At 55.8% G+C, this 25826-nt stretch overlaps 8 protein-coding genes across 8 annotated transcripts; 4 read left to right on the plus strand and 4 right to left on the minus strand.

Annotated features, from left to right (window-relative positions):
• Positions 1 to 1834: 1834 nt before the first annotated feature.
• P884DRAFT_306159 (uncharacterized protein) lies at positions 1835 to 2644 on the plus strand. Its single transcript, XM_069445103.1, has 2 exons — positions 1835 to 2187; positions 2307 to 2644. The coding sequence occupies exons 1-2, from the start codon at positions 1876 to 1878 to the stop codon at positions 2520 to 2522; spliced, it is 528 nt and encodes a 175-aa protein (XP_069302273.1). The 5' UTR covers positions 1835 to 1875; the 3' UTR covers positions 2523 to 2644.
• A 556-nt stretch (positions 2645 to 3200) lies between these two features.
• On the plus strand, positions 3201 to 3913 carry P884DRAFT_266466 (uncharacterized protein; the record flags this gene model as incomplete). The annotated part of the gene is made up of 3 exons (XM_069442029.1): positions 3201 to 3504; positions 3547 to 3668; positions 3776 to 3913. The coding sequence occupies 3 exons, from the start codon at positions 3201 to 3203 to the stop codon at positions 3911 to 3913; spliced, it is 564 nt and encodes a 187-aa protein (XP_069302274.1).
• A 616-nt stretch (positions 3914 to 4529) lies between these two features.
• P884DRAFT_306171 (uncharacterized protein) lies at positions 4530 to 7037 on the plus strand. Its single transcript, XM_069445104.1, has 8 exons — positions 4530 to 4756; positions 4834 to 5105; positions 5201 to 5310; positions 5502 to 5535; positions 5599 to 5730; positions 5816 to 6085; positions 6312 to 6434; positions 6562 to 7037. Exons 1-8 carry the CDS (start codon positions 4615 to 4617, stop codon positions 6823 to 6825), a joined length of 1347 nt encoding a protein of 448 aa, XP_069302275.1. The 5' UTR covers positions 4530 to 4614; the 3' UTR covers positions 6826 to 7037.
• On the minus strand, positions 6833 to 9018 carry P884DRAFT_235562 (Carboxylesterase). Its single transcript, XM_069439955.1, has 3 exons — positions 8469 to 9018; positions 8201 to 8356; positions 6833 to 8124 (listed from the first exon to the last, which is right to left on the minus strand). The coding sequence occupies exons 1-3, from the start codon at positions 8971 to 8973 to the stop codon at positions 7058 to 7060; spliced, it is 1728 nt and encodes a 575-aa protein (XP_069302276.1). The 5' UTR covers positions 8974 to 9018; the 3' UTR covers positions 6833 to 7057.
• A 1243-nt stretch (positions 9019 to 10261) lies between these two features.
• P884DRAFT_189846 (uncharacterized protein) lies at positions 10262 to 17303 on the minus strand (the record flags this gene model as incomplete). Its single annotated transcript, XM_069437474.1, has 9 exons — positions 10262 to 10355; positions 10500 to 11836; positions 11949 to 12138; positions 12216 to 12559; positions 12691 to 13273; positions 14882 to 15150; positions 15313 to 15507; positions 15648 to 16950; positions 17020 to 17303. The coding sequence occupies 9 exons, from the start codon at positions 17301 to 17303 to the stop codon at positions 10262 to 10264; spliced, it is 4599 nt and encodes a 1532-aa protein (XP_069302277.1).
• Positions 17304 to 17787: 484 nt separating this feature from the next.
• P884DRAFT_215970 (uncharacterized protein) lies at positions 17788 to 18647 on the minus strand. Its single transcript, XM_069439291.1, has 3 exons — positions 18465 to 18647; positions 18329 to 18385; positions 17788 to 18254 (listed from the first exon to the last, which is right to left on the minus strand). Exons 1-3 carry the CDS (start codon positions 18561 to 18563, stop codon positions 18189 to 18191), a joined length of 222 nt encoding a protein of 73 aa, XP_069302278.1. The 5' UTR covers positions 18564 to 18647; the 3' UTR covers positions 17788 to 18188.
• A 2398-nt stretch (positions 18648 to 21045) lies between these two features.
• Positions 21046 to 21777, plus strand: P884DRAFT_296341 (peptidase G1; the record flags this gene model as incomplete). Its single annotated transcript, XM_069444403.1, has 1 exon — positions 21046 to 21777. One exon carries the CDS (start codon positions 21046 to 21048, stop codon positions 21775 to 21777), a length of 732 nt encoding a protein of 243 aa, XP_069302279.1.
• A 506-nt stretch (positions 21778 to 22283) lies between these two features.
• P884DRAFT_326679 (protease) lies at positions 22284 to 24773 on the minus strand (the record flags this gene model as incomplete). The annotated part of the gene is made up of 4 exons (XM_069445488.1): positions 22284 to 22355; positions 22534 to 23163; positions 23292 to 23763; positions 23860 to 24773. 4 exons carry the CDS (start codon positions 24771 to 24773, stop codon positions 22284 to 22286), a joined length of 2088 nt encoding a protein of 695 aa, XP_069302280.1.
• Between the last annotated feature and the right edge of the window lie 1053 nt (positions 24774 to 25826).

The raw sequence follows: 25826 nt of genomic DNA on the forward strand, positions 1-25826 counted from the left end.
GGGGGGGGGGGGCGGGGGGGCGAAAAGACGGATCCATTTGTTCATCCTTACAGATGATGGCGAGGAGTTGGGACTGAGCAGTACCGAGTATTATTCATTTTATTCTTCCAGAACACCAAATCAGGCCAAGCGATTCGGACTAATAAATTTACGCCTTCTTCCGATGGGAAACGTTAGATGGATCATCATCTATTAGGCAGACACTCAATCATCAACCACAAAAATGACCAAAAGCGTAATTATCTGATGTCACTGGCAAACTTGAACGTGGCATGCTTCCGTGGATTCGGATCCCCGGACTTTTCGTCACAGCAGGCGACGCTGAACACCTTGGTTATGTACTTATAAGTCGTAAGTGAGCAAGCTTTTCTCCCCTTTCACTACCGCATCTTGGTTCCAATAGTTGATCCGCTCGGGCCCTCAGGAAACGGGAAGACCTTGCATGATCAAGATGAGTTTGTATCTTTGTCAGCAGACATCAGGATTGCGATGCGCCCTTCTCGTCCATCAGCAGTGGGCTTTGTTGAAGGCCACGATCGGTCCCCTTGCATATAATGTTTGGTCGACTGATTCGATAATGCCTTAATTAGTCATGCCGCTGCTCGAGCTTGTAATAATTAAGAGGAATTATCAGTCTAAGAACCGGGAACTCTTCCCTTTCTCCGACCGGAAATAGCACCAGACTCGATGTCGCAGAAAAACCCCAGCTCAACGCCAAGTTCCATCTCACGCACTACACAGTACGGATTAGACGTTAAGGATTTCCGTCCCTGGTAGTGGACCACTGACCGCCGGACAGGCAAATTGCCACCCGCCCTGCTCAGCCAGTGCGACGTCAGCATGGACGTGAACGGGGAGGGGTTTTGGAGGGCCAACGGTGGAATGCAACGGTACTATATTTATTGGGTCTTCCAATGGCAGATTGTCAACCTTAAATGAGTAGACTAAGGTAACCGCTTACAAATCTGATGCGGGGGAGCTACGAGACAAACGTAAGAAAACACAAAGAATTCGCCGATTGCGAAAGTTCTAGTGGGCTCCTACCTGGCAGATAGCATGTGAAACGAAGATTTAAAGGTCAGGGCGAACCCGATCTGTCTCTACCGATCTTGGCTCAGCGCTGGTCGGACCGAAGGAGTGCGAAAAGGGACTAGGACAGTTAACCTCCGTCTATGGTATACCTCAGTATAGCCCGTTTTCTTCTCTAGCAGTAGGTCACCGGATATGGGCCCTGGTCACATGTGGTGCTGGCGGCATGTAACAGAGAGACCTTGATTTGGGGGCTGCACCGCCTAACCGCCTGATTAGCTCTATTATTAGACATTCTGTTCGCGCAGCAAATCACCTTCCCACACCGGAAGTTGCTGCTCGCAGGAACCATCCGTGGGACACATCGGGCAACCGCCATATTAGCCATCTTCTTTTTTCCGGGGAACTGTCTGCAGGAACTTTCCGAATTTCGTTGTCCCGGTTTGTGGTAACGGTTGGTAAGCTCCTGTGGCGCGCGTCATCCAGAGCGCGCGATATTGTTCAGGTAAAGAATGCTCCCGTACATACCTAGGTAAGGTATAATTACGTACAGAGCTAAGGATTGTACCTGAGCACATTCCCGCATCCCTCAAGAAACAAGCATCTAAATTACGGAAATAGGTCAGGATATTATATTACATAGAGGCCGTGCCAACGCGCCTGGTAGCTCTCTGCTTCTCCCTTCACTTTCACTCTCACTCTCACCCCACGCTCGAGTGTGTCTTTTAACACAACTCCCATATTTGGAAAAATCCACTGGCACAAAGTCACATTCCTCGTCATACCAACACCTCAACACCACCGGACACCCCAAGCTACCACGATACGTGTAGAACACCCATCGACATGATGCGCTCTTTGGCTGCCTTCCTACTGGCGCTCACCGCGCTCCTCCTCACGCCGACGGCAGCCTCGGGGTCACCGAGCTTCACCGGCCACGGCCAGCTTCGCGCCCTCCACAACACCGGCGACCATGAGGACCTCGGCTGCTTGACTAGCGAGGGAAAATGGACGGTCGAGGAGCCACTGTGTGGTGTCTTCGCCGCCGACCGGATCGACGATTACCAGTTCCGACTCCGGAGCATCGAGGCGGGCGAATGCGGCGTCGATGTCGCGACGTTCAAGTGCGGCGGCGGCGTGAAGGCAGCCGGTTTCGGGGTAAGTTTCCTTTTCCTTTTCGATCCTGTCGAAAAAGAAAAAAGACTTGGGAGAAAAACAAAAGGAAAAAAAACCAAACGGTGAGGAAGCAACTTTACTGATTCATCCATGCCTGGCAGACATGGGGGACACCGGGACCGGTTCCCGGCTATGACGTTCTGCGCTACTCCCAGTACGGCGTGCTCGCTACCAATGCTCCGGACAGCCCGCCGGCGCCGGGCGAAGAGCCACTTGCCATTCACTTCTATAGCGGCAGCGAGAAGGGCAAGTGGATCTGGCTGGGGTGGAAGGCCTTGTCAGACGTCGAGGCTGCCGACGACGCTGGTGAGAACTGACGACAGCCGCGCCGCCGCCGAGGGCAAAGCCGGCCTTTTTGCGGCCCGTTGCAAGGGGGGGAGGGGGCGAGACGATGGCATGTTCATTCGAGCTCCCAAATGATGCCATTTCCCTTCCATGCATAACGAAGATCCCCCTTAAGAGAAAATATAATTAATGGTTACATCCTATACTGCAACACCAATCCTACCTCCCCAGCAACGCAAAGGAAACTGGTATCGTTATCTGAATGTCGCCGTGGTTAGTGGAATGCCTGACTTGCCGGTTTGTCACCGTCATTATTATCCCGAGAGCGAAACATCTAATTACAGCAATAGAAACATAGTCGACAAAGGCCCGAATTTTGCACATAAATGCTCTGACACCCTTAACGGTCCCGTTAAGACAGAGTATATAGAGGCCTAGTTACTTGCTTTTCTAGGAGATTCTACCAATGTACACCATCCTACGTCACCTTCTTCCAACCCAAGACTCAGTGACAAGTAAGGGGTTTAAAGGCCACGTTCCTCTCTATCCTCCTCGCTCGTGTCTAGTATCGAAGCGCCTCTGATGTATAATTTTGTGCTGTACACTAAACACCATCCGTGTGAGTGGCCAAAGCTATCAAACAAAGGGATCTTCTGTGGTTCGAATTGCCGTACAAGTTGGTAGGTTTTTGTATTGGTCTGCAGTCTATCATGCCGGAATTAATCAAGCAACCATGCCTTCCACTCTCCTACTTCGCCATCCAAAGCGCGTTCCGTCAGCACCCCTCCTTCCCACGCAACCTGCATCTGGAACACGCCAAGTACGCCAAACACAGCCAAGTCTATGCGACGGGCCGTTCTTCTTGGGCGTCGACGCAACCAAGCTGCGAATATGGATTACCGCATTTTCACCAACAGGTGCAGATCAACGTGGCCTCAAGAAATCCTATCTCCGGACCAGAGCTGGCAGGCGACCATGTTGCTGGACTAGGACACGTTCTTTGCTCCGTGGTCGGTAAGGCTCCAGCCAGGCTGCCGGTTTGTGCTATTAACGCAGTCAACCATCCGAAGCTATTCGGCGGTAGTGGCTCTGTCCAAGGCCACACGGGCTTCGATACCAGGGATTCATATGGGACTGTGTTGGAGACACAACCTACCAAGAGCTCGACGGCACCACGTGTACGCAACGCCCAAGCGCTCCGCTTGCACAACAGACACCAAATTCGAGGCAAACCCCCGTTATTGATTACAAAATTTTGGACCGCGAGAAAGATTTTGTGTCATAGAATGCGACACGGGGCATATTCGGCTGGCTGCGTGTCAACGGATATGCATTGGACGAACAGGATATATGGAAACACGAATGGTTCGACATGTCCGAGTCCGGCGAAGAGCTCGAGGAGCAGCGCGAAGACAGCTCTTAAAACCTGCCCGAGTCTTTCTCACGTGTGCAAACTTGGGTGTCTGGTCTGTCTCACCGGTCCTAATATCGTAAAGAACCTAACGCCATCGTCTCTTTCCCATGCTACCATTTCCATAATATGGAAAGCCAATCTTCCTTGCTTCTTTCCCGGCCCAGTAGCAAAGGTTAGACCGCGCCTTTCACAATGAAGATCTGCCAACCCATGCGGCATCCTGAACCGCACAACCCCCCTTGCTTAATAGCTCTGGCCACTCATGTGAACAGTGTACAACACATAATTACTTACCTTGTTCCCAGTCAAGCCCCTCCTCTTGCTATTACGTGGGTCATGTTCCAGTTTAGAGGGATAGTGTCTCAGAAGAGCAACCTTTTCGGCATGAGGCGTGCATGAACCTGCTCTGATAAGTGGTTCTGAGCAAACGTGAGCAGTCCTTGTGATCCGTGGTTCTGAAGAAGCCTGCTCAGCATCCCGCTCCCACCGAGCAGGATGCTGATACCGACGCTGGCCGGTCCCCATACAAAACGCACAACAAACGCCGGTGATTCGGCTCCAAATGCTGGAAAGACAGGTGGAGATCTGTGGCTAAGCATTTTCTTCTCCACGATATCGTTGTGTCGTCCCCCTCTCCCCTCCCCCCCCTTTTGTTTTCTATCCCTCTCCCTCTTAGATTTGCCCTATCAGTTCACCAGCCCGATCCAGCCATGGCTCGATTCCCTCTACTTTCGGCGCTGATTTGTATCTTGGCGTCAGCACTCCAGGTTTCTGCTGCTATTAGCGACTACACCGCAATTTGCAATGAGATAAAGGACAGAGTCTCGCAGCAGAGCGATGTGATCTACCCCAGTGAGCTTCTCCTTACCCCATTGACTCCAGCCACGAACACATAGCAGCTGGCTTGTCTTTAACCACCCTACTCTCAGTCCAAGGTGTGACCTTTTCCGACAGGATCCATCACTGGTTCAACTCCTCGACCGAAATTCCAGCCTGCGTTGCTGAAGTGGGTTCGGTCGAGGACGTATCGCTGGTCCTTCAGATTGTGGGTGCCTCTCGTACTCCTTTCGCCGTCTACTCGGGAGGGCACGCCTCGAATGTGGGATTCTCCAGCACCAAAGGCGTCCATATCACCCTGAGACGCTTTAATCAGACCAAGCTTTCCGAAGACAAAACAACCGTCACGATCGGTTTCGGTCAGGTAAGCGGAGGAAGGAAAGGGGAGGAGGGGGCGGGAGTTGACGGCGGCACGGCGATAGGTTCTGCAACGAGCATGTCTGCTAACCAAGCGGGAAGACATGGGTAGATGTGTTTGAAACCCTAGCGGACAGCGGAGTGAACGTAGTCGGCGGCAGAGTTCCCGGGCCTGGAATCGGTGGCTTCACTCTTGGTGGCGGCTATTCCTGGTAAGAAGGCTTAATTATGCAAGCCATACCTCTTGGGTGATATTTTGTTCGCTAAACTAGGTAAACAACTAGGAAAACGAACCAATATGGTAATGACGCCCGAATTCCGCTCGATGCCTTGGGAAGTCTAGCTCGAAGGCGAGTGGCTGACTTTTTTCTCTCGTTTTCTTATCCCCCATAGGGTTGACTAGCGACACGGTCAAGACGTTCAACGTGGTGCTTCCGGTGGGGTTCCTAGCATTTTGATGGTGATATGAATTCCGTGCTGACGAGATGGTGCTTACTCAGAATGGGACAATCACCACGGCCTCACAAGAGCACAATAGTGACTTGTTCTTCGCTCTGAAGGGGGGAATGAATCGGTTCGGGATAGTGACCTCGGCCGAATTCTACACACACCCGCAGCCCCCGGAGGTCTGGGTGAGTTAAATCGATTCCCCGTTGACACAACCTTACGTACCGCATAATTCCGGTTCAGAACGGGCCGGGCGTTGACATGACCTAGGGCGGCCTTCGGATATATCCCGCGAGCCAGGTTCCCGCGCTGCTCAACGCAACCGAGCGCTTTGCCTCTGAGAACCGGGACCCCAGGGCGAGTGTCCTCACGTCAGTCGACGGAACGACAGCGCTCGGTCCCACCGCGCTGGTGCTCTTCTTTTATGACGGGCCCGAGAAACCCGTGATTTTTAACCTGTTTGACGGCCTCTCCACCATCAGTGACAGCACGGGCAGAAAGTCCTTCCTGGATCTCATCCGGGGCTTCCCCTCCGAGATTGTCTACAACTCCCGGGGCACTTTTGCCACGTTCTCGACGACTGATATCACAGGACGCTTCCTGGAGACAGTGAGGCAAGAGGCAGAAGTAGGTATCTCATGTACCTTGGTGCCTATCTTTCCCCGTCTAGTCGCAGCCCTTCCTGATCTCCTGCAAGTGGGAGAGAGAGAGTCACGGCATTATTATTTCTCAAAAAGGGCACTGACACTCCGCGTCGCGCGCACAGAACATGGGAAAGATCGCCGCCCTGCATGGCGGCACCACAATCAACTACGACACTCAGCCGTTCCTCCAGTACGGCAGGCATGCGACGCCGAGCGCCTTTCCACATTCTGACTCTCTCTTGCCGGTAATTACGCCTTGGCCCTCCCCCACCCCCCCTCTCTCTGTTTTTTTCTCCACACTGCTTGTTAGAAAACCTTGTCGCAATCGCGCTGTGTACTACCTTGGACTAAATCAAGAGCGTTGATTACTAGTTCAGTTTGTACTTTGCGTGGCTGAGCCCGAGCGAGGACGAATTCTGGTATGGCCAGATCCACCAGACGCTAGATACGTTGAAGCGGGTGGCCACGGAGGAGGGCATCTACAGGGAGGACTTCCCGGACTATCCGAATTACGCGCTGTCCGGTACCAGTGCCGAAAAGCTGTATGGGGAGACAAACGCCGGACGACTGCGCCAGATCAGAGACCAGATCGATCCTGACCGAATCATGGACCTGGCAGGGGGCTTCGTGTTATGAATGACGAGTGGCACCGCGGACCACTGACTTTTTATCTACTGTGATAGCGGCAATAATATACTGGAGGCACTCGTGGTGCTTTACTCTGATCAACTCACATAATATTTAGGTACGGTAACAGGACATCTCCAACTTGAATAAATATCCTGCTTCTCAGTGTTCCCTAATAGGCCCTCCCAACCCCCCAAAACTTCACCCATCTTGTACATTAAACGAAAAACCCTTCTCTATTCTAATACCCCAGCTGTTCGATAATCTCGGGCGAGTTGATGAAAGCACAGCGCTCTCTCAACTTCTGCGCGCGCACCGCCGGCGCCGAATGCGGCCCGTCAATGGCCGAGAGGCCCTCGGACGGCCCGCCGGCGACGAAGACGTAGGTGGTGTTGTCCCCGCGGTGGAAGGCCGGCCCGAACCCCGCGAAGGTGTCATGGCTCCCCAGGCTGCCCGGCCGGCCGGTGGCGGCGAAGGTCGACCAGGAGCGGGATCCCCGGACGGCCAGCTGATAGTCCTCCCAGGACGGGTTGAAGGGGAAGCCGTCGATGTCGTAATGCGACAGGTTGCCAAAGACGTAGGCGAACTCGGCCGTGTGGATGGGCCCCCAGCCGGCCCGGCCCGTCATCTGCTCGAGGAAGGGCTCGAGGATGGTCTGGTTCCAGTCGTACAGGTAGACGGCGTTGCCGGCCCGGGTGATGTGTTCGGCGTAAAACAGCGGCTCGCAGGTCATGAGGATGTCGCGGAAGATCCTGGAGGCGCGGAAGAACTCGGCGGACAGGGTGTCGGTCGCCGCGCTCACAAAGTCGGACACGGGGTAGAGAGACAGGAGCTTGTCCACGTTTTCGCTGGTCAGGCCGGTGGCGTAGCCGGAGATGAAGGCGCGCGTGTCCTCGGGCGTCTGGATCTCGGGATCGGTGAAGAAGGTGAGGTCGTTGTCGCACCAGCCGATCATGGTGGTCACGTTGGCGAAGCGCCCCTCTCGGATCAGCGTCGAGGGGGCGGCCGGGAGGAAGTCGTTGTCGACCACGGGCAGCCAGATGTCGCCGATGTTGAGGTCGTCGCGATAGGTAGCCAGGCTGGCGTCGAGGAGGGTCTTGGTGTCGAGTGCCCTCAAGCAGGCAATCGTTTCGGGGGAATGAAGATCCGTCGCGTTGCAGCCGACATAGTCTGCCAGGGCCTGCATGGCAGTGATGGTAAAGTTTCCCGTGATACCGGGCTCGAGTGCCTGGCTCTGGCAGATGCCCTGCTGAAAGGGGACCGGCTTGGTGCCTCCGTAGGCCATTATGTGCAGGCCAACTGCGAGGCCTAGACAGACGAAGAGTCAGAAAAACACACCGAGTTCGAGAGTGTTGGGCTCTCACTAAGGGGAAGCGTGACATACCGCCCGAAGACTGCCCGAAGATGGTAATCCTGCCCGGATCGCCGCCGAACAGCTCAATGTTGTCCCTTACCCACTCGATAGCGAGCCGCTGGTCCCTGAGACCGGCATTCTCGGAACCCTCGGACTCAAGCGCGCCGGACTGCGCGAATCCAAAGACTGTATGTAATAGAAGGACGGAGACTGGCATTAGTCACCGATACAGCGTGGCCTGTGGAAGGCGGAGGGGAAAGGTAAAACCAAGCTTGTCCAGGTGTCTGGGTTCACTCACAGCCGAGGCGGTAGTTCATGGCGACGTGAATGACAGGCAGCCCGTTCCGCACCGACTCGAGGACGAGCCCGTCCGGCAGGATGGTGGGATCATGGTTGTTCCCCGCCCAGAAGCTGCCGCCGTGGATGTACACCATGACCGGTAACCGGTCCCATGGGTGTGTGCCTCGCGGTCTCGCCACGTTCAGCCGCAAACAGTCCTCGGAGACATCCGTGATGTTGTCCAACGAGATGGGGACCGCCCATTGCCCAAACTGCTGCGGGCAGCTGGGGCCGTAGGAGGTCGCTTCGATCTCAGTCCCGGGGACAGGAACATGCCTCCTGGGCGGCTTGAAGCGGTTGGCACCGCTCGTGTCCTGGCCGTACGGGATCCCAAGGAAGACCTCAATCCCATTGCGGTCGAGCCCGTGGTATGACACGTGGTGTTTGCTATCGAATACGCGCGGTCTCGCGTTCGCCGCCCCGAGGCAGGGCAGCGCAATGCTGAGATAGCGCAGCAGCTTCATCACGTTTCCAATGTTGGAGCGCGAGACGATCTTGGCCGCCAATTGAAACCGGGGAGGGGTGGGATGGAGCTCTAATTAATTAGTAAACCGTGTACGGATTACTATGGTGTGATGGGTAAGTTTGACCCCCTGATCTGGTATTACAGGGTATTACCGGGAATCCAACTTGAAGAGTATACCAAGCTTCAGAGCTAGAATCAAGACACCATAACTACCATTAAACCACATTTCCAACAGATAGATAAAATGAAATGCGTATCCTGGTGACAATAGTTTCCTAGTTATCTACTTTTTTTCCAGGAGTTTTACTAACTCCCTGATGTAGTGGTTGTAAATGGGTGGCGGTACTCCGTACTGCCCGGAATGTGTAACTAGGGAGTTTTTCCGTGGTGCCCTGGTCGGTACCTGGGCAGGGGGTGAAACTTTGGCTCCCTACCACAATACAGATTACGTCCGTATTAATTGTAGAACCCTGGACGACGCCAGTCACAATGGGATCCAACAACTGCAGGGGCGATCCGAGTGATCCGTAGACGTACTAGTACGGATTACATACATACTATGTACGGATTACATATATATACCTGTCCAGAATCAGAAGGCTTGGCTCGCCGATCCTGCCCTGGCACGCACGGAGGATGACAGAGTGCTCTCAACCCTAGTTTAAGGCAGCAGCTTATGGTGATGCTTATCCACCCTTCAAGTAGGCTCACGGGTCTCATATTGAGTTCAGCAGAACAGAGCATCTGACAAGTTTGCTCAAAGAGATGCCCTGTACGCTGGCTGAGCCAGAGCCTGGTTAATTAAACAACTCCTTCATTACACGGGAAGTTCCGTGGTCCGTTATGATGCGGAAACGCCCGAGAGCAAATGGCGCTTTCACATTCAGAAAAGTTCGGTATCAGAGATAGCATTTACAAACCGAGATCTTGACATTGACCGGCATATGCGTACTTACATACACCTAGATACCTACCTTATGTAATCCACGCATGCACATAGTTACATTCAATGCCTCAAAAATCAACGAGTTCGAGAACAATCGCACCACCTGGTATGAAACGCCGACCCACTGGTATCATCGTATTCCACGCCCGACTCTAGAATACCCCAAAAAAGCAAGGGAACAAGAAAAGAATGTCTATCACAAAAAGAGAAGAAAAAGAGAAATATAGAGAGTAAGGGAGAGAGAGAAAGAGAGGAAAAGAAAGTGGGAAAAGAAGGATACAAAAGGGCGCTGCCCCGGCACCCCCACAGACGACCCTAAAACGCCCCTCATGGACTATTATCAGATCGCTTGGATATCGTCGTTGGCGCGGCTTAAAGGGCCGATGATCATGCTGGCAACGTCTGATTCGATATGTTTAACATCGACGATATCCCTGTTGGCATTGGAGTCAGCATGTGGCCCTTTTATGGACGTATGTATTGTACACGATAAGATCGGTCAGGTAGGGTTCAACTAATTAATTAGTGCATTATGATGATTGGATAATTAAGGGAGTGGAGTTTTGGAAATAACGTACCAGCCGTCCTGCCTCCCAAAATCATCCAGCCGCTCGAGGTGTTTCCGCCCGTTCTCCTTGTTGCCGAAGCGGATAAAGTGCAGGCTCACCTGGGTGCGATCCAGGCCGCGCTTCCGGAGTTCCTCGATGAGTCTCCGGACGGGCCGCTCTACGCCGCAGGCGTCCCCGCCGCAGTCGGCGGGGCCCCAGTTCCCGTCAGTGAGGACGTAGATGCTGACCTTGTGTCGAGCCCGTAGGTTGATGTTGAAGCCGAGAAGGCGGTAGGGCAGGCGCGGGATGATCTTGTAGTCGACCAGATCGCCCAGGTGGGCCTCCATCAGACCGCCATCGCCCTTGTAGGCGCAGTCGGCGACGCGCTGGTGCAGGTCCGAGGTGTGCCGGGCCCGGTAAACGCGGCGCGGTTGTGACGCGAAGGCGAGCTCGACCCGGTTCGGGTCCAGCCGCTTGGCCAGGCAGGCCAGCGCCTGGAACCCGTCCGCGATGGTCTTCCGCCCCAGCTGCCCCATGCTGCGCGAGTCGTCAACGAAGAAGAACTGGTCGCGCCCGCTGAGGTTGTGCTCCAGGTACTCGATCAGCTGCGCCGTTCTCGGGTCCGCGGGCCGCCCCTGCCGGACGTCCGACCTGTACTGATGGATCTCGGACACGCCGATCTGGGAGCCCGGCGTGGTGGCGGGGGAGACGGGGGACGGCGGGGCGGATGCTCTGGCCGTCGGTTCCGCCGTCGGTACCGTCGGCGCCGTCGTGCCGTCGTCGTGAGACGTTACAAGAACCCGCAGAGCAGGCCTCGTGTTGGGATCTGGATTGGCTGCGGCGGTGGAGGGAGGGTCGGCCGGGGGCGAGATGATCCGACCGTTCGTCGTTGATGGTGACGCGGCGACCTGCACGGACCAGCAAGAAGATTGCGGCGTCGCGTCGGTGGTGGCGGTGGTGCTGGGCGTCAGGGAGGACGGCGACGCCAGAGACCGGATGGCGAGAAATTGCTCGAACCTCTCATGGAGGTCCCTCGCCGGTAAACGGTCGTTCGACTGCCTGAGCATGAATCGTTCAATCAGCTCAATCACTTTCGGGGTGACGTCGTCCCCGGGCATGAGGCGCCGAAGAAAGCTCTGGTGGTGCTGGGCAACGACGGGTATCGGCTGGATGCTGTCGTGGAAGCAGCCCTCGTAGCCGCTGTGTTTGAACAGGGAATGATTCTTGTCGTGATAGGCCTTGCGTTGCTCGAAGTATCGCTGTTGTTCCCCTCTGCCTCCGATCACCCATGCGGCGGCGTGGCTGAGAATGGCCCCGGCAGAGAAGATATCGGCCAGCGTGGTGATCATGTTGATGCCTTTGTGCCGCTGGATCGTATGGTGAGAACACTCGGGCGAGCCTGCGGCACACGGAAACCGTCAGCGTTCTGCAAATACCTGACCTAGTCTAGGCGGGCGAGACACCACAGTGGGACGCGACGAGCGCTCGAGGCCACTTACTGAACCGCTGGTTGCCGTAGCGATCCAGTCCAAAGCCGGACCCGCTCGACCTCGACTTCACCGTTCTGACGCGGCTGTAGAGGCCGAAGTCGGCCAGCTTCGGGACAAAGTGGTAGGGAGACAGGCCCTTGATGAGGAGAATGTTTTCCGGTCGGATATCCTCGTGGATGCTGCAGGGACGCCAGAGAGATAGGTTAGCCCACTCGGCTGCTGAATGCGCCTGAAAAACAGGCCGCCCAACACCTACCCCTTGATATATTCTTCTCCATCGTACAGCATGAGTTGGTGAATCCTCTCCAGGCCCTGAAAGACCTGGAAGAGGCTCTTCCAGAAGGCAGCGACATCCTCGACTGTGCGAGGCGGCTGGCAGTTCTCAAAATATTCGCCCAGATTGCCGGCGTTCGCGTATTCCAGTATCAGACAGTAGGATTCGAGCTGACGGAAAGAGCCGTACAACTCAACTACATTCGGAGACCGGTTGCGCCGGTGCTGGTCTAACACACGGTACTCGTTTTCATACGAAGCCTCGTGCTTCCGTCCGTGGTAAATTTTGAGGACAAAGGTTGAACGAGTGGGACGGCCGTGCTCGTCCTACACAGAACTCGCCACGTCAGTTATCGACATCCCCGATCGGTATGGCTCTCTGGCGCAGTCGGCGACGGCCGATTGCTTCAGAGCAGTAGAGGAGAGCCATTTAGTCAATCGGGAACAGCGTTACGCACCTTGGGTGACAGGTCGTTGTACTCAGCGTGAATGTCAAATCTTTGGATGCTCGCCGCGCTGCTGTGGTCGATTTCCGTAACGGGGTCGATGGGCAGGATGTATTCCTTGTGGAGATGGCGGTCGTGGAGCTTATGGGGATGGAAGGGCAACGGAAAGAACTGCCATTGGTGCGGCGCGATGCTGTCGAAGAATTTGCAGAAGAAGGCCTCGTCCGGCCATTCGTTGGGTCGGGTGTGCCGCGGGAAGCAATCGTCATCGAGGTTGCGGCTGATAAACAGATTCGTTAGGCTGCCAACGGTGTCCGGGCCGGTGTATACGAGAGTGGAAAATATGCGCAGGTACGACGAGCGGATGAGGCCGGGGTCGACGTTGAGACGACCCGGGATGGCACGAAGCACGCTGGAGATCCGATGCGGCGTCCAGTACTCGGATAGGGCGCTGAGCGGTACGTATGGTTTGGCGTTTCCGGCAATATCATGTCCCACGTGTTTGGACTTGGCCTCGTTGACAAACTCGGAGAACCGAAAAAAAGGGTCCGGATTGGTGACGGCCGCCATCGCGGAGGTGCGACGCGGTGGTCGACTCAGCCGGAGAGTGAGCGAGCGAGCAACAGGCGATTGGGGGATGCGGCGACGACAGGTTTCCTAACGATTTCCTGGACGACCCCGCGCGCGTCTCTCTCGAAACGCTGTCACTCAGTGCCCCGCATTGTCTTGGGCAAGAGAGACCCTTGTTTTGCGCCTCCCTCGTGGACCAGTACTGCGTAGGGGTCCTGTCGGCACAAGATATAATTGACAAGGAGTCCTAATCGGCCACTGAATCGTGGTGGTAATCAAGGAAACAGAAAACATAGTGCCGTCTAGAGCCTTGTCTCCTTCCTTGGGACGGCTGAGCTGTGGACTGTTTAAGCGTCGTGCAGCTGTGGTGGCAGTTCTCGGCCCCAGACCCTAGCTGATTCGTCGACTGCTAGTGGTGGGGTGAATAACTAACTGCAGTAGGGTGGCATCGGCGCACTTTTTGCGCCGGCCTCAGGCCCTCAGCGGGGAAAAAGCTGAAGAGATCCCGGTGCTCGTCAAGAGGCACCATAGGTTGGCGTGCATCTGCGTTCCCAAGCCCGACTGTCGTGTTCTGGAAAAATCAAAATTCCATCAAAGTCAACAGGCTCGCGGTTCTAAATCCTCGAGTTTGTGTTTGCGGGGATCTTACGGGGATCTTGCTTGCACCAAGGCACCGTGGGCCAAGAATTGCGGGATGAACCGATTGGCGGGCCTGTCGTGGGGGTTCAAGGGTGATTAGGAATACACTCCCAGAGTAATCCGTACATCTGTACTGAGTAATTACATAGGTACATACATACATACATAGTGTAGTTTCCGACTGCAGGGTTAGCCCCTGCAGCAGATTCTCCACCGAGTTCGTGCGGCCTCCGCGGTGCTGCGTTATAGTACGGACACCTACCATAGTAGGTAGGGACCCCTGCATGTGCTGGGTGACCAGATCTCAAACTCGTAGTTTAACCAAAGTACATCCGTACATACGGCATGTCAATCTTCTCGAGACTGAAACGAGTTGCACCATTGGACGGCAGAATACACATTGTGTTGTGTGCAAGAGGAACACATTCCCCTCTTGCCCTGCTTCAGACCGCCTCCTTCAGGTTGCCCACCGTTAATTATTGCCGGATTTGTCTATGACCTTGCCAGGTGCAGTGCCTCCTTTTCCCCCATCTCTGGGTTCTTGCACGCACCACGTGTTGGTCATGATGAACCACGGCTCAAAACTGCAACCGCCATCGCCGCGAAGAGCCCCGAGTAAAGGTTCAGGGTTCGTTCAAAAGACTTCTTCCGTATACTATACATACCAATTCTACCCTGCGTGCCAAACAAACGACCGTGCGTACCAACTATTAATTAATTACGTTGTGAAACCTACCTGGAGGCTGAATCATCCCACCGTTGCTATCCCAAATCGACCGCCAGGGTTCCCACCCTCATTTCGGGCATCAAACAAACCTTGTTTTGAAGCCTTGATTACCCGCCTGCGGGCTGACCACCAGCATCTTGACAGGAGATCGGTCCTTTCCTTTCTCATTAATATTTAACGCGGGAACCCGCGCTCAGCCTCATTTCCCCATTCTTCCCCCTTTTATTCTTCTTTCATACGCCCACCAAGCCCAGCCCGGCAGCCGACTTCTCGTCTCGGGGCGTTGCCTGTTGTTGCGGACCCGCGGCGACGACGATACCTCTCTCGTCGGCATACCCGGGAAGGCCGACGTCTCTGCCGTGACGCCTGGCCCAGCGGCGGGCGGCGCCGTACACGGCGGCCCATATGGAGACGGTGACGACAGTCAGTGGCACGCAGATGGACAGGAAGAGGCGGATACCGTCGCGGCGCACGACCCAGTCGGACCCGAGCGTGCCGTCCTCATCCCATCGCAGCACGCCGCTGCTGAACAGCGTCTGGAGGACATGGTTAGACAGCTTTTGATTTTTTGGTTATTATTACCACGTTGAGTAAGAGAACAGAAATGAAAGGAAAAAAGAACAAAAACACAAGAGAACGTCTAATAATTACTAGCCAAAACCAAAAAGGAGGAAGAAACTAATTAAACGTAGACTTACAGCAATAAATGTCCCCGGGAGGAAGATGAGGGTGAAAATGGTAATGACGTGCATCGACAGCGTCTCTTTTTTGGTCTTGACGGCAATCTCGTGCATCTTGAGCGTCCACTGCATCATCTGCTCGCTCGATGTGTGTGCCACGAGCTGGAACGCCTTGGACGTCTGAATGCTGGTGTGCTGGTTGAGGGACTCGAACTGGAAGCCACAAGGGTTATTGTTCCGAGGTTAGCGGCAAGGTGTCTGGCGAGGAGGACAAAACGGGTGAATGCAGAGATGGGTACGTTCAGGAGGAGCACCTAGGTCGTCCCGGTGGTGCCGCCGGCCGCCGGACTTACCATGTATTTGTCGTTCTCCGCGGTGCGGGCGAGGTCCAGCAGGCGGCGGCGGTGGACTTCCATGTCGTGGAGGATGCGGCTCACGCGACGGAAGAAGACGGCCGCCTCGGTCTTGCACTTATTCCCGTCCAGCAGCTTCTTGAAGGCACGGGACGACGTGACGGCCCGGTACTGGTCTTGGACTTGAACAATGACGTCTCTGCTCTGCTCCAGCGCCAGGATGGACCGGTTGATCTCGTCGGCCGTCAGGCTGAGTCTCTGCAGCTCGTTGAACGAGAATCGGTTCTCGAGCTCAGCCAGCTGACTGATCACCTCGTCCGACTCTTCTTCTCCCTCGGCAGCCTCCTGTTGCTGGATCGAAGCCGCCCCGTTCTCTAGTCCCCCCGAAACGCGCCGAACGATGCCCGAGAGCGTCCGACGGACGGCGCGGGTTGGGAAGCCGGACGACGAGGTTCGTCGGCTCACGGTTTGGATCGGCGGAAGGGGGAACCTGGAGGACGCGGGGGAAGCGGGGGACGTGGGTGACGAGGGCGTCTTCGGCTCCGACGGCTGCTCACGGAGCATGCCCTGCGGGTTGCTGTTGTCACGGCTCATGGTGGCCGGCTGAGATGTCAGAGTGTGTACGGTGCCCTGGCGGGAGAACGTTCGCGAAGGCCCTCGAGGGGGGAAGCTGCTGCCTCGGCGCTGCAAGCTTTGTGCGAGGTTTACCGGGCTGGTCACCGTCGCCACGGGAGCAACCTTGGCTTCGACGGACCGGGATCGGAGCGTGCCTTCCATGCTGTCGATGTATTCGCTCCAGTTCTCAACGCTCCACTCGAGCATGATGAGATGAACTTGCAGGCTCGCTATGAAGGATTGCTCTGCCGTCCTCGGCGAGTCGGGCCGCAAATGTCGGTTGGTCTCTGTTGCATGTTTTATGCGGCTTGCCAACCCGGAATCGCCTTTCAAAAGAATGTAGACGGCCCGGCCGGTCTGCAAGTCGAGAGAATGGTACAAAGCCGCATGGCGCAGCGGCCACTGGTTTCTCTCCTGAGCCTGGTCACTCTTCTCAACCGTGAGAAGGTTGAAAGCGTGCTGCACCTGTATGCCCGATCTCCCCAAATGCGGAAGCGGGAGGGACGGTGCGTTCTTGTCGAGGTAGTTTTCTTGCCGGAAGATGGCGTAGTTGAGTGGCCGGCTCCGGGCCCTGAAGGTGAAGACCAAGTCCAGGAACGAGGGCATCACCTGATGGTAGGTCAACAGCATCGCGAGCTGTTCTCTAGAGCAACCGAGAGAATCCCTTGATGAGTGTGCGCGTAGGAAACTACGCCGGGTCAGTCACTCCAGATTCTCAGGAGAGGGAGGGCAAGAGAAAAATCGAAGTCTCACTGACATGAACCGCCACCAGGGGTCCTTCTCCTCTGGGTCGCGTAGAGCTTCGACATCATCAACACTCTTCAGAAATCGTCCTCGGTCGAACTTAGTAGCCGTCACTTGTAGATCGCGCACGGCCAACATCTTGGAAGATGGGCGGAATAAGCCATCCTGGCCTAGGCGTTCTTGCAAACATTTCAGCGTATGACCAAAGACCTCGGTTCTCAAAACGGTCAGAGGATATTCCTTTGCCCGCTGCCACGCCGTAGCAAATTGTGCAGAAATATCTTCAACGTCGGCCATGGTACGTCGCCAGGTGACCTTCGACTAACAGCAGCCCTCGTTGGTGCGACCGCGTTATGGAGATGCCCAAGCTAGGAGGCTAGGGAACGCAACTCAGGTTGTCGACCTTGGCTGTTTGAGAGGCAGGTCGTGAAGAAGTAGGCAAGATCGACTAGGTAAGGTGGGCAGGGTGTTTAGCAATGCGTCAAGGATATACACTCCTTACAAGTCGTCTCGTAGTCAAGGCGCTTTTGCGTGGTCTATCCATCTGGTTACTGAATTCATTATGCCTTGGAGGCGGATTGCCCCACCAGCTCAGCTGAGGGAGGACTGTGGTCCACCAACCGGAGAACGCGGTTGCTCCCCTGGCCGTGGGCCTCAGCGGGTTCGCTGCTGATCCTTGATATGTATGTACGTCCGTACATACGTATGTAATCCGTACATACGTATGTAATCCGTACATACATACTCGGTACCTTGCCTTCACGCTTATCACTCGTTCATTAACCCACATGCAAGCTCACAAGCGCGGCCGCGTACGGACATAGACCCTGTGATCACTCTGTGCCGCCCCCTTTGCGAAAAGTGTGTGAGGCTGTGAGGGCGCCCGGCCGTGTCCGACCCGAGGCCACAACCGGGGTGGGCAATTGCGGCGATGCGGAGTTCATCCAATCATGCGCATAATACTGACTAACTACATAGTAACCACGCGACTCTAAGGCTGAGCGCTAAAAGCAGTTCCCCCCTGAAGTTCTCAGTTATTCTGTCTGTAAGGTACCGTATGTAATCCGTACTGTACTGTATGTACTGTACAGCACACAGGAGTCTCAAAAGCCTCGCGGGTTACCCCTCACTGATCGATTTCTGTCTGACCTTGCTGGTACCAAGGCTCTAGCGAACTCAAAGTTAGAGAAAATCGGCGTCATCGTCATGCTTAAGCCGCACATGCTCATCGATATACTTCAGCTGCTCCTGGATTTGTGCCACGTTAGCAATTGCCCGATTTATGCCCCTTCCCTGATCATCGGGGGAGCATCGCCACACACCTCTGTCAAGGCGGAAGGCGTGTTAAAAGTATAGAACTCCTTGCCGTCTGCCGAGAGCTGTCGCGAGCATCCGTCAGCGCGCCAAATCAAACAGCGGTTCGCCTGATTAGTAAGGAGGGCAATCTCAAGCACCTACTTGGACATCAAATTTCTCATAGCCGCGGAACTGGGACTTTAAATACTCCTCGAGATGGTCGCTCCTCAGGCGATAGGTGGAGACGGAGCCTCGAACCATATTCTGCTTCCAATTTCGTGTCTAGTATACTCCCGCTTTAACCTTAGGCAGGTAGAATATGTAGGTAAGTAGGCAAGGCAGAAACTGAAAAGGATGGCGCGCGGGGAGACGAGCAGCACTAGATGTTCCCCGCCCGGGCACCATTTATCCCCTTATTCCCGCCCTTACCCCGCCGTTGCTCTCGACTTGCACGTAAGGCTTTCAGAGCCGCATCTCACGACTTGCAGCCCATGGATGGACGCGGACCTGGCACACAAAGAATGGCAGAAGGGGGTTAGGGTTGGTTCATCCACCCCCGCCTCCCTCGGATAACTTGAACTGAGATGTGCTGCTGATGAAGGTGAACGAAGGATTTGTGAGCAGTACTGCACAAGGATAACGCCAAACAAATCATGATATTGATTAGAACAGATGGCAGAACCATCTAGCTTTAACAATAGGGAGATTTGTAGTTACTCCCTATCTGAAGTATGCTTGACCTCTAGGGAAATTATATCGAAGATGCTGTCTCGCTCAACATGGTCATGGGAAATGGCGACCTACACCATGTCTCTCTTCTTTGTATCTTTTATTTCCAGCTACTTTTTCGTTTCGTCCTGCCAAGATGTTCCTCAAGGCAAGTGATGCAGTACGTAGACACGTCCATCATGTAAGGTTAGATTAGATAAGCCCTGTGGATGCCTGCAAACGGTGGGTTCTTTGTGCCCATCTTCTTCTTATACAGAACCACAGGGCAAGCAAACGTTGATAGAGGACATCGATCTTTTGAACTATTTTGAATACTACAACCAGACCTCCATCAGCAAGATAAAGTATCAGTGTATATGGTATCGTTATCTTTCTCTGAGCCCATTCCCCTCGGGAGATACTGTTTATAGCTTAGAGCGACAGTTCGAGGGACCCTCAGGTAACCTAGGTAGTGTGACCACTAAAACAAGCACAGCATTTCGCCGAGGTAGAGGGACTGGTCTAGGTTGAGAGGAGGCTCGCACTCCAGGGAGCCGTGTTCCAGGCCGCAAACTGCCCCATCACCCAAGCGTTCGATCTGGATTCTGTTTGTCGGCACACTACATGCGCGGGCAATCGAGACCATAGAGGAGGAGAATTGGGAGGCTGTTTTGAGCTAATTAAGTTAGGTATTTGCCTTGCCCTGGATGCCGAGGTGCTGCGATAGAGACGGACCGACGCAATTCACCTCTCGGACTACTAATTAATAATTATACAAAAGAGAGCCCATAGCATGCGCTTTCATGGATTCATGGCGTCATGACACGGTTAATATCCATCGAGTAACATTGTCATGATTTCTCCTCGAAGCAAAAGCGTGAGCTCGCGCCCGAGTACCCCAAGCCAGTGATCGGAATTTTTGCCAGGAAGGGGGGTGAGCAGTCCGGGGGGCCCATGGCAGTCTGTTTTCGGAGCAAAGCGCGGATATAACGGGACCGCAGGCAGATGCAGAAACTGTATGTGGCAGTCGATGGCGGAGGAAAAGGAAGGCGATTTCGGCAGTGTGCATCATCCACGAATCAAGCTTTGCCAAGGTAATCAAGCCTTGCCGAGAAGAATTAAGCCTTTGCCGAGGGGTTACATCGTAGAGGAAGGCCTCTCGGGGGGCTGCCTTCAGCTTGGGGCCTAGTTACGACTTGCCCCCTGGGGCAACGATCCGCAACCAGGACTCGCGTGTTTCGGCTCCTAATGTGCCCTCCACTCCACCGCCGACGCTACGGCCGCACTGATGCTATCACAGCGACCCCTCAAGCGCCCGAGGCGACGCATAATTAACCCAACTGGCAGAGCAACATTGGGGTCAAGAAAACGGCACGCAAGGTACATGTACCGAGGCAGCCTGTAGCTACACACATGTGTCCTGCATAATTACATGCATCTCTTCCTTCTACTTTCGGGGAGAACGAAGGAGTCGTGTCAAGGCGACCTTCCATATAAGCTGTTGTTGTCCGCAGCACGAAACCCTCGCTAATCGGCCTTGTGCCTCCTTAGGGCATTGTCGAAACTCGATGGCAGCTCTCAGGTTCGAGATGGCGGGTCACTCGGAGCGCCTTCGGCTCCCGCCGGACGCCGTGATAGCATGCCTCCTGCGATCTAGGGAATAGCGTCTAACGCCATGGTCGAGGTCGGGGATGGCAACGTGCCATCCGGCGGCGCCGCTGCTTGGCCCTCGAGAGCGTTGACGACGACGAGACAAGTCACCACCATCACCATGTGGATGCTTTGAAGGAGACACACTCTCGCGCTCTATCTCTCTTGCCCCGAGCAACCACGAGTATAAAGGGGCCACCAACAGACCGACCGGAAACACCGTCCAAGAGGATTCTACCTCTCTCATCAAGGCTGCCACATCCCAAGGCATCACAGCTCAGAGTCTATAGAAGACATTTCCCTCGCGCCTCTGCTCTTTTGGTCTCTCCTGCTTTCTCTCTTCCTCCCTCCCTCCCCTCCCCTACCTATCTTGTGTCTTGAGATCATGAAGCTCGCCATCCTGATCGCGGCGACCGCGGGCCTCGCCGCGGCCCTGCCGCAGGGCGTGGCTCGTCGCGGCGTCGGGCGGCCGCTGCACCACTCGGGCCCCAACCTCCGGAACGCGACGTACCCGGAGTACTCGTCCAACTGGGCGGGAGCGGTGCAGATCGGGACCGGGTTCACGTCTGTATACGGGACGATCACGGTGCCGTCGGTGCACGACAGGAACCCGAACGCGGCGGCGTCGGCCTGGGTGGGCATCGACGGCGACACGTGCCAGCAGGCGATCCTGCAGACGGGCGTCTCCTTCTACGGCGACGGCTCGTTCGACGCCTGGTACGAGTGGATCCCCGACTACGCCTACTCCTTCTCCAACTTCCGCCTGAGCGCGGGCGACCAGATCCGGATGAGCGTCGAGGCGTCGTCCAAGAGGGCCGGCGTGGCCACGCTCGAGAACCTCAGCACCGGCCAGAAGGTCTCGCACACCTTCATCAACACCCCGTCCACCCTGTGCGAGACCAACGCCGAGTGGATCGTCGAGGACTTCCAGGAGGGCAGCAGCTTGGTCCCCTTTGCCGACTTCGGCACCGTCACCTTCACCGACGCATACGCCACCGGCTCCAGCGGCAGCGTCACCCCCTCGGGCGCCACCATCATCGACATCAAGCAGGGCAACGAGGTGCTCACGAGCTGCGCCACCAGCGGCTCGGACCTGACCTGCTCGTACACCGGCTAAACTGGCCGCTCTCGGCATGATTCTAGCAGCGAGTGACGGGCTCGGGGCTCGGGGGATCGGGGATTGTTCCTTGCTGCGAACTGCTTACTGGTTGGTGGTTATGGTGTTGTTGCTAAGGGTCCGACTAGGCGTGCGTTTCCTTTGTTTTGGGGAGTTAACAGCGTGACGGAGCAAAGGAAAGAAATCTCTCAGAGTAACGTTACGCCCAAGTAGTGAATTCGGAAGGAGGTAACAGAACAAACCCACCTCCCCCCCCCCCCCCCCTTTTGGGGGTTCCCGCTGCATTTTCCTTGCGAAAAGTGTCCGTCGTGCTCCGTTGAGTCGCCCATTGCGCCCTGATATGCAAGGGGAAAGACGGAATGTTTGACGGCGCCCGGCTCCTAAACAATTATGTGATCACAGCACTTACCACCCGACATAATCGGTGGTCTTCGCAAAATTACCTATCTTACGGATGTAGGGGTCGTCTGGCTTGATTGGCAAGCATTGTCATTTCAATTGCTTACTTATAGCGTCTCGGGGAAGTTGTCCAGCCTTAGCCTTCTTTCTATGTGTATCTTCTGGCCCCGTCTCTGCCGCTGTGCGGGGTTGTAAATGATAATTAATCAGGGGTCCCAACAGATGCAACCAGGACAAGTCGCGTCGGCATGCTGATAAAGCTGCATGTCTTCGTGGTCGTTGGTACACCCATATATTCTGGGGACGTCTCTTTCATATATAATCAGGTACTCGGTACTACCCTCAACCACCACTCACCGGGTCCGATCTCGTCCAAGCGGCGTCGCTCAACGCCGCCAGCTTCTCGACCTCAACCCACTTCTCCTCGCGCTCCCAGTACGACAGCCGGCCGTCCGTGCCCTCCGTGATCATGTGCAGCCTCCCACCAAAGCTCCCCTGAAGCAGCGCCCAGACGCGCTTCACCCCGGTGCCCGCCGTCTCGACCAGTTCCCACCTGCCCACCGGGGACCCCCCGTCCGCCCCCGCGGGCGGGGCCTGCCCGGCCTCGAGGTCGTCGTTGGCCCGCTCCCAGTGTTGGACGCTCCCCCGGACGGCGACGGCCAGCTGGAACCGGCCGGCGCTCGTCTCGTTGGCCGTCCCCGAGTAGTCCTGGATCATGACGGGCGGCGAGTCGGGGTCCACGACGGCGGAGCCGAACACCTCCCCGGCCGACCACGCGGCCGCGTCCGCGCCGGGGCGCCAGAAGAGCTGCAGCTTGCCGTCCTCGCGGACCGCGACGGTGTAGAGGTTGCCCCGCGAGGCGCCCTGCCGGTCGTAGAGGTTGAGTCCGGCGTTGGACTGCACGAGCGCCGGCCCGCTCTGGGCGATGCCGCTTGCGATGGGCGAGTCGGCCAGGGTCCAGGTTGTGCTGTTGGGTGCTTGTTGCCACTTGTATGATCCGCCGTTAGCACATGTAATTACTTTTTTTTTCTCTTTTCCTTTCTTTCCTTTTTTTTCCCTTTTTTTTCTTTTACGGAAGATCTTCCTCGTTATGACTTCCGGCAAGATATGCTTACCTCGTTCAGGGTGCCGTCGGCGTGCTTGACCACCATGACCAGATTTGAGGCGTCGCTCTGGGCGAGACCGGGAAAGCCGTCGATCTTAGTGTCCTCGATGGCCGAGACCCGGGACCAGCGCATCTCCGACTGCCTGTACGCCCACTGTTGCAACACCTGGTTCTCATCCAGGCTCACCGCGTGGAAGTCCCGGTTGAAGGAGGTGCCGAGAATGGCCGGCTGGCCCACGAGGCCGCTGTCGCCGGCCGGGACCTCCAGCACTTTGCTCCATTGGGTACTGTTCCCGTCGCGGGAGACGTGCGTGAAGCCGGAACCACCGGCCTCGCTGACGAGCAACTCAAAGTTTCGGTGCGTCTCGCCGTTGCCCGACTGCAGCATGCTTCCGCTCTGGTGCTTCCTGCGCGTCCACGGGTCCGGATTGACGTTGACGAGCCCATACTTGGTCCAGTTGTCGATGTTGGCCTCGCCGTACCTGTATCTGTTGTCAGTTCCCTGGATGCGCATATAATTACCGAGAGGAAAACAATTTTGGAGGAAAAAAAAAAAAACAATGGAACCCCTGACTTACGCAAAGTAGACAAACCCCTCGTCCCCCCATCTTGATCCCCATGAGTTCTTCATAAGCCAGGCCTGCTTCTCGTCGTCGTAGCCGACCACGATGGCGAGGTGGTTGCCGTCCGAGCCGGCAACGCCGTCCCACCGGTACACGTCACCGCCGCTTCCGGCCGCCGCGGTCGGCTTCCACGAGCCAAAGTCGTCGTAGAGGACAAAGGTGGCGATGATGGGCCCGTACTCGTCCAGCCACCGCTTCTGGTCCTCGACCAGGCCGAGGGCCTGGTAGTAGGGGATGTGCGTCGCGCGCCCGGAGCGGTCGTCGCAGTGCTCGTAGGCGTGAGCCGTCGCCTCGTAGGGGTCGCAGGCCCAGTCGGCGATGCCCGGGGCCGGCCGGGTCGGGTCGGCGACGAAATCGGGCCCCTGCCCGGCCACCCAGGCCAGCGTGTCCTCGGCGTTGCCCACGCTCTCGCACGCCGCGCCCACCCCGTCGTGCACGTCGGCCTCGCTGCGCTTGCCCCAGACCCCATGTTCGATGCGCATCATGGACTCGATCAGCGCCGCCACGGCGAACGCCCAGCAGCTGTTACAGGCGCCCTGGTCCTGCGGTGTCGTGATGTAGTTCTGGCCGTCGCGGTTGCGCCAGTCGACGGATGCCGGCGGGGAGGAGGAGGAAGAGCCGGAGGCCTGTACCGAGTAAACTTGATTGTCATATTTGCTGCTGCTGCTGCTGCTGCTGCTGGTCGTGGTGGTGTTGGTCTGCCGCGAGGCGTGTTTGTAGGGAGAAGGCGGTATTGAAGACCAGTCAATGGGTCCGATGGAAGATGCCGGAACCGGCTCCGGCCAGGGGATCCGGCGCGGCCGGAGCGGGTTGGCGATCACGCCGGCCGCCAGTAATATTGCCACCGATCGCTCCCACAGCCAACCCATCATCGGCGTTTGCTGAGGATCGAAGGGATAAAGTGATCTTCGACCGTTTCCCAATAGATACCCCGGGATGATCACCGCAGCCCCATAGGTAAGGTAGGTATATGTAACTCAGCTCACTACTTTGTTTCTTGCAGTACTCTGCCCGGAACCAGCAGATAATTATTACCCGGCACCGCCCGCTCACTTTAATAAACCATGACGGAAGCCGAAGACATAACACCTCCATTTCTAGTCATATTCCATCCGCAATCCGCCTTGAATTACGCGTGCACTCTGGTCTCCACAAACGGGCCCGTTGCGGTGGTGGTGAACCCCCTATTCTCCACAACTTTGTATAACCGCAAAAGCCATTCTTCCTCCGAGACTGCCAAACTCGGCATCTCACTTTGTTGATCATCTATGCGCAAAACCTGGCCCGCGGCTCGAGCCAGGCGTTTTTAGACATCCCACCAATTAATTGCCTAGCCCACCTGCCCGCGCATTCCTTCTGGGCGATCGCCTGTTGATCTCCCGACGTGCCGTCTGGAACTGCAAAAATGACCCACTAATTAAGACATAAGTGCAATACGCAGCAGTTACCCAGAGGCAATCGACCACCGTTTAGCCGGCGTCCCATGTCCCACGGGTTAATTACATCGCCGCCACCGAGGCGTCAGTGACCCAACCCTGCGACCTCGGTTCCCGGGACATTAGCAGACGTCATTCTGGCTTTCACGAAAACGTCCTTGTTCTAACGATTTGAACGGTTTTCTCAACTCTGAAGTTGATATCCAAGCTCATGATACCTTCCCTGCAGCGGGGAGATCACGAGAGGAAATGCCTGCTATTAATTATGACTGGAAGAGTAGTGAGAGTTCATCATGAACTATTAACGGGAATACCTATGAGTATTCATCTTCTTAACTTTCTTCACGCCTTCCAGACCCTCTTCTGGAACATCGCAAAGATCATTAATTAAACAGAACACGCTCCCTCAGGACTGTCGCGCATATACCGGTCAAGGAGGATGGTGGCCTAGGATTATCGGGGACGCCTCATCGTTGTCAAAGTTAC

Source organism: Thermothelomyces heterothallicus (genome assembly GCF_042370625.1).
Source record: "Thermothelomyces heterothallicus CBS 202.75 unplaced genomic scaffold P884_scaffold_1, whole genome shotgun sequence".
Taxonomy (NCBI): domain Eukaryota; kingdom Fungi; phylum Ascomycota; class Sordariomycetes; order Sordariales; family Chaetomiaceae; genus Thermothelomyces; species Thermothelomyces heterothallicus.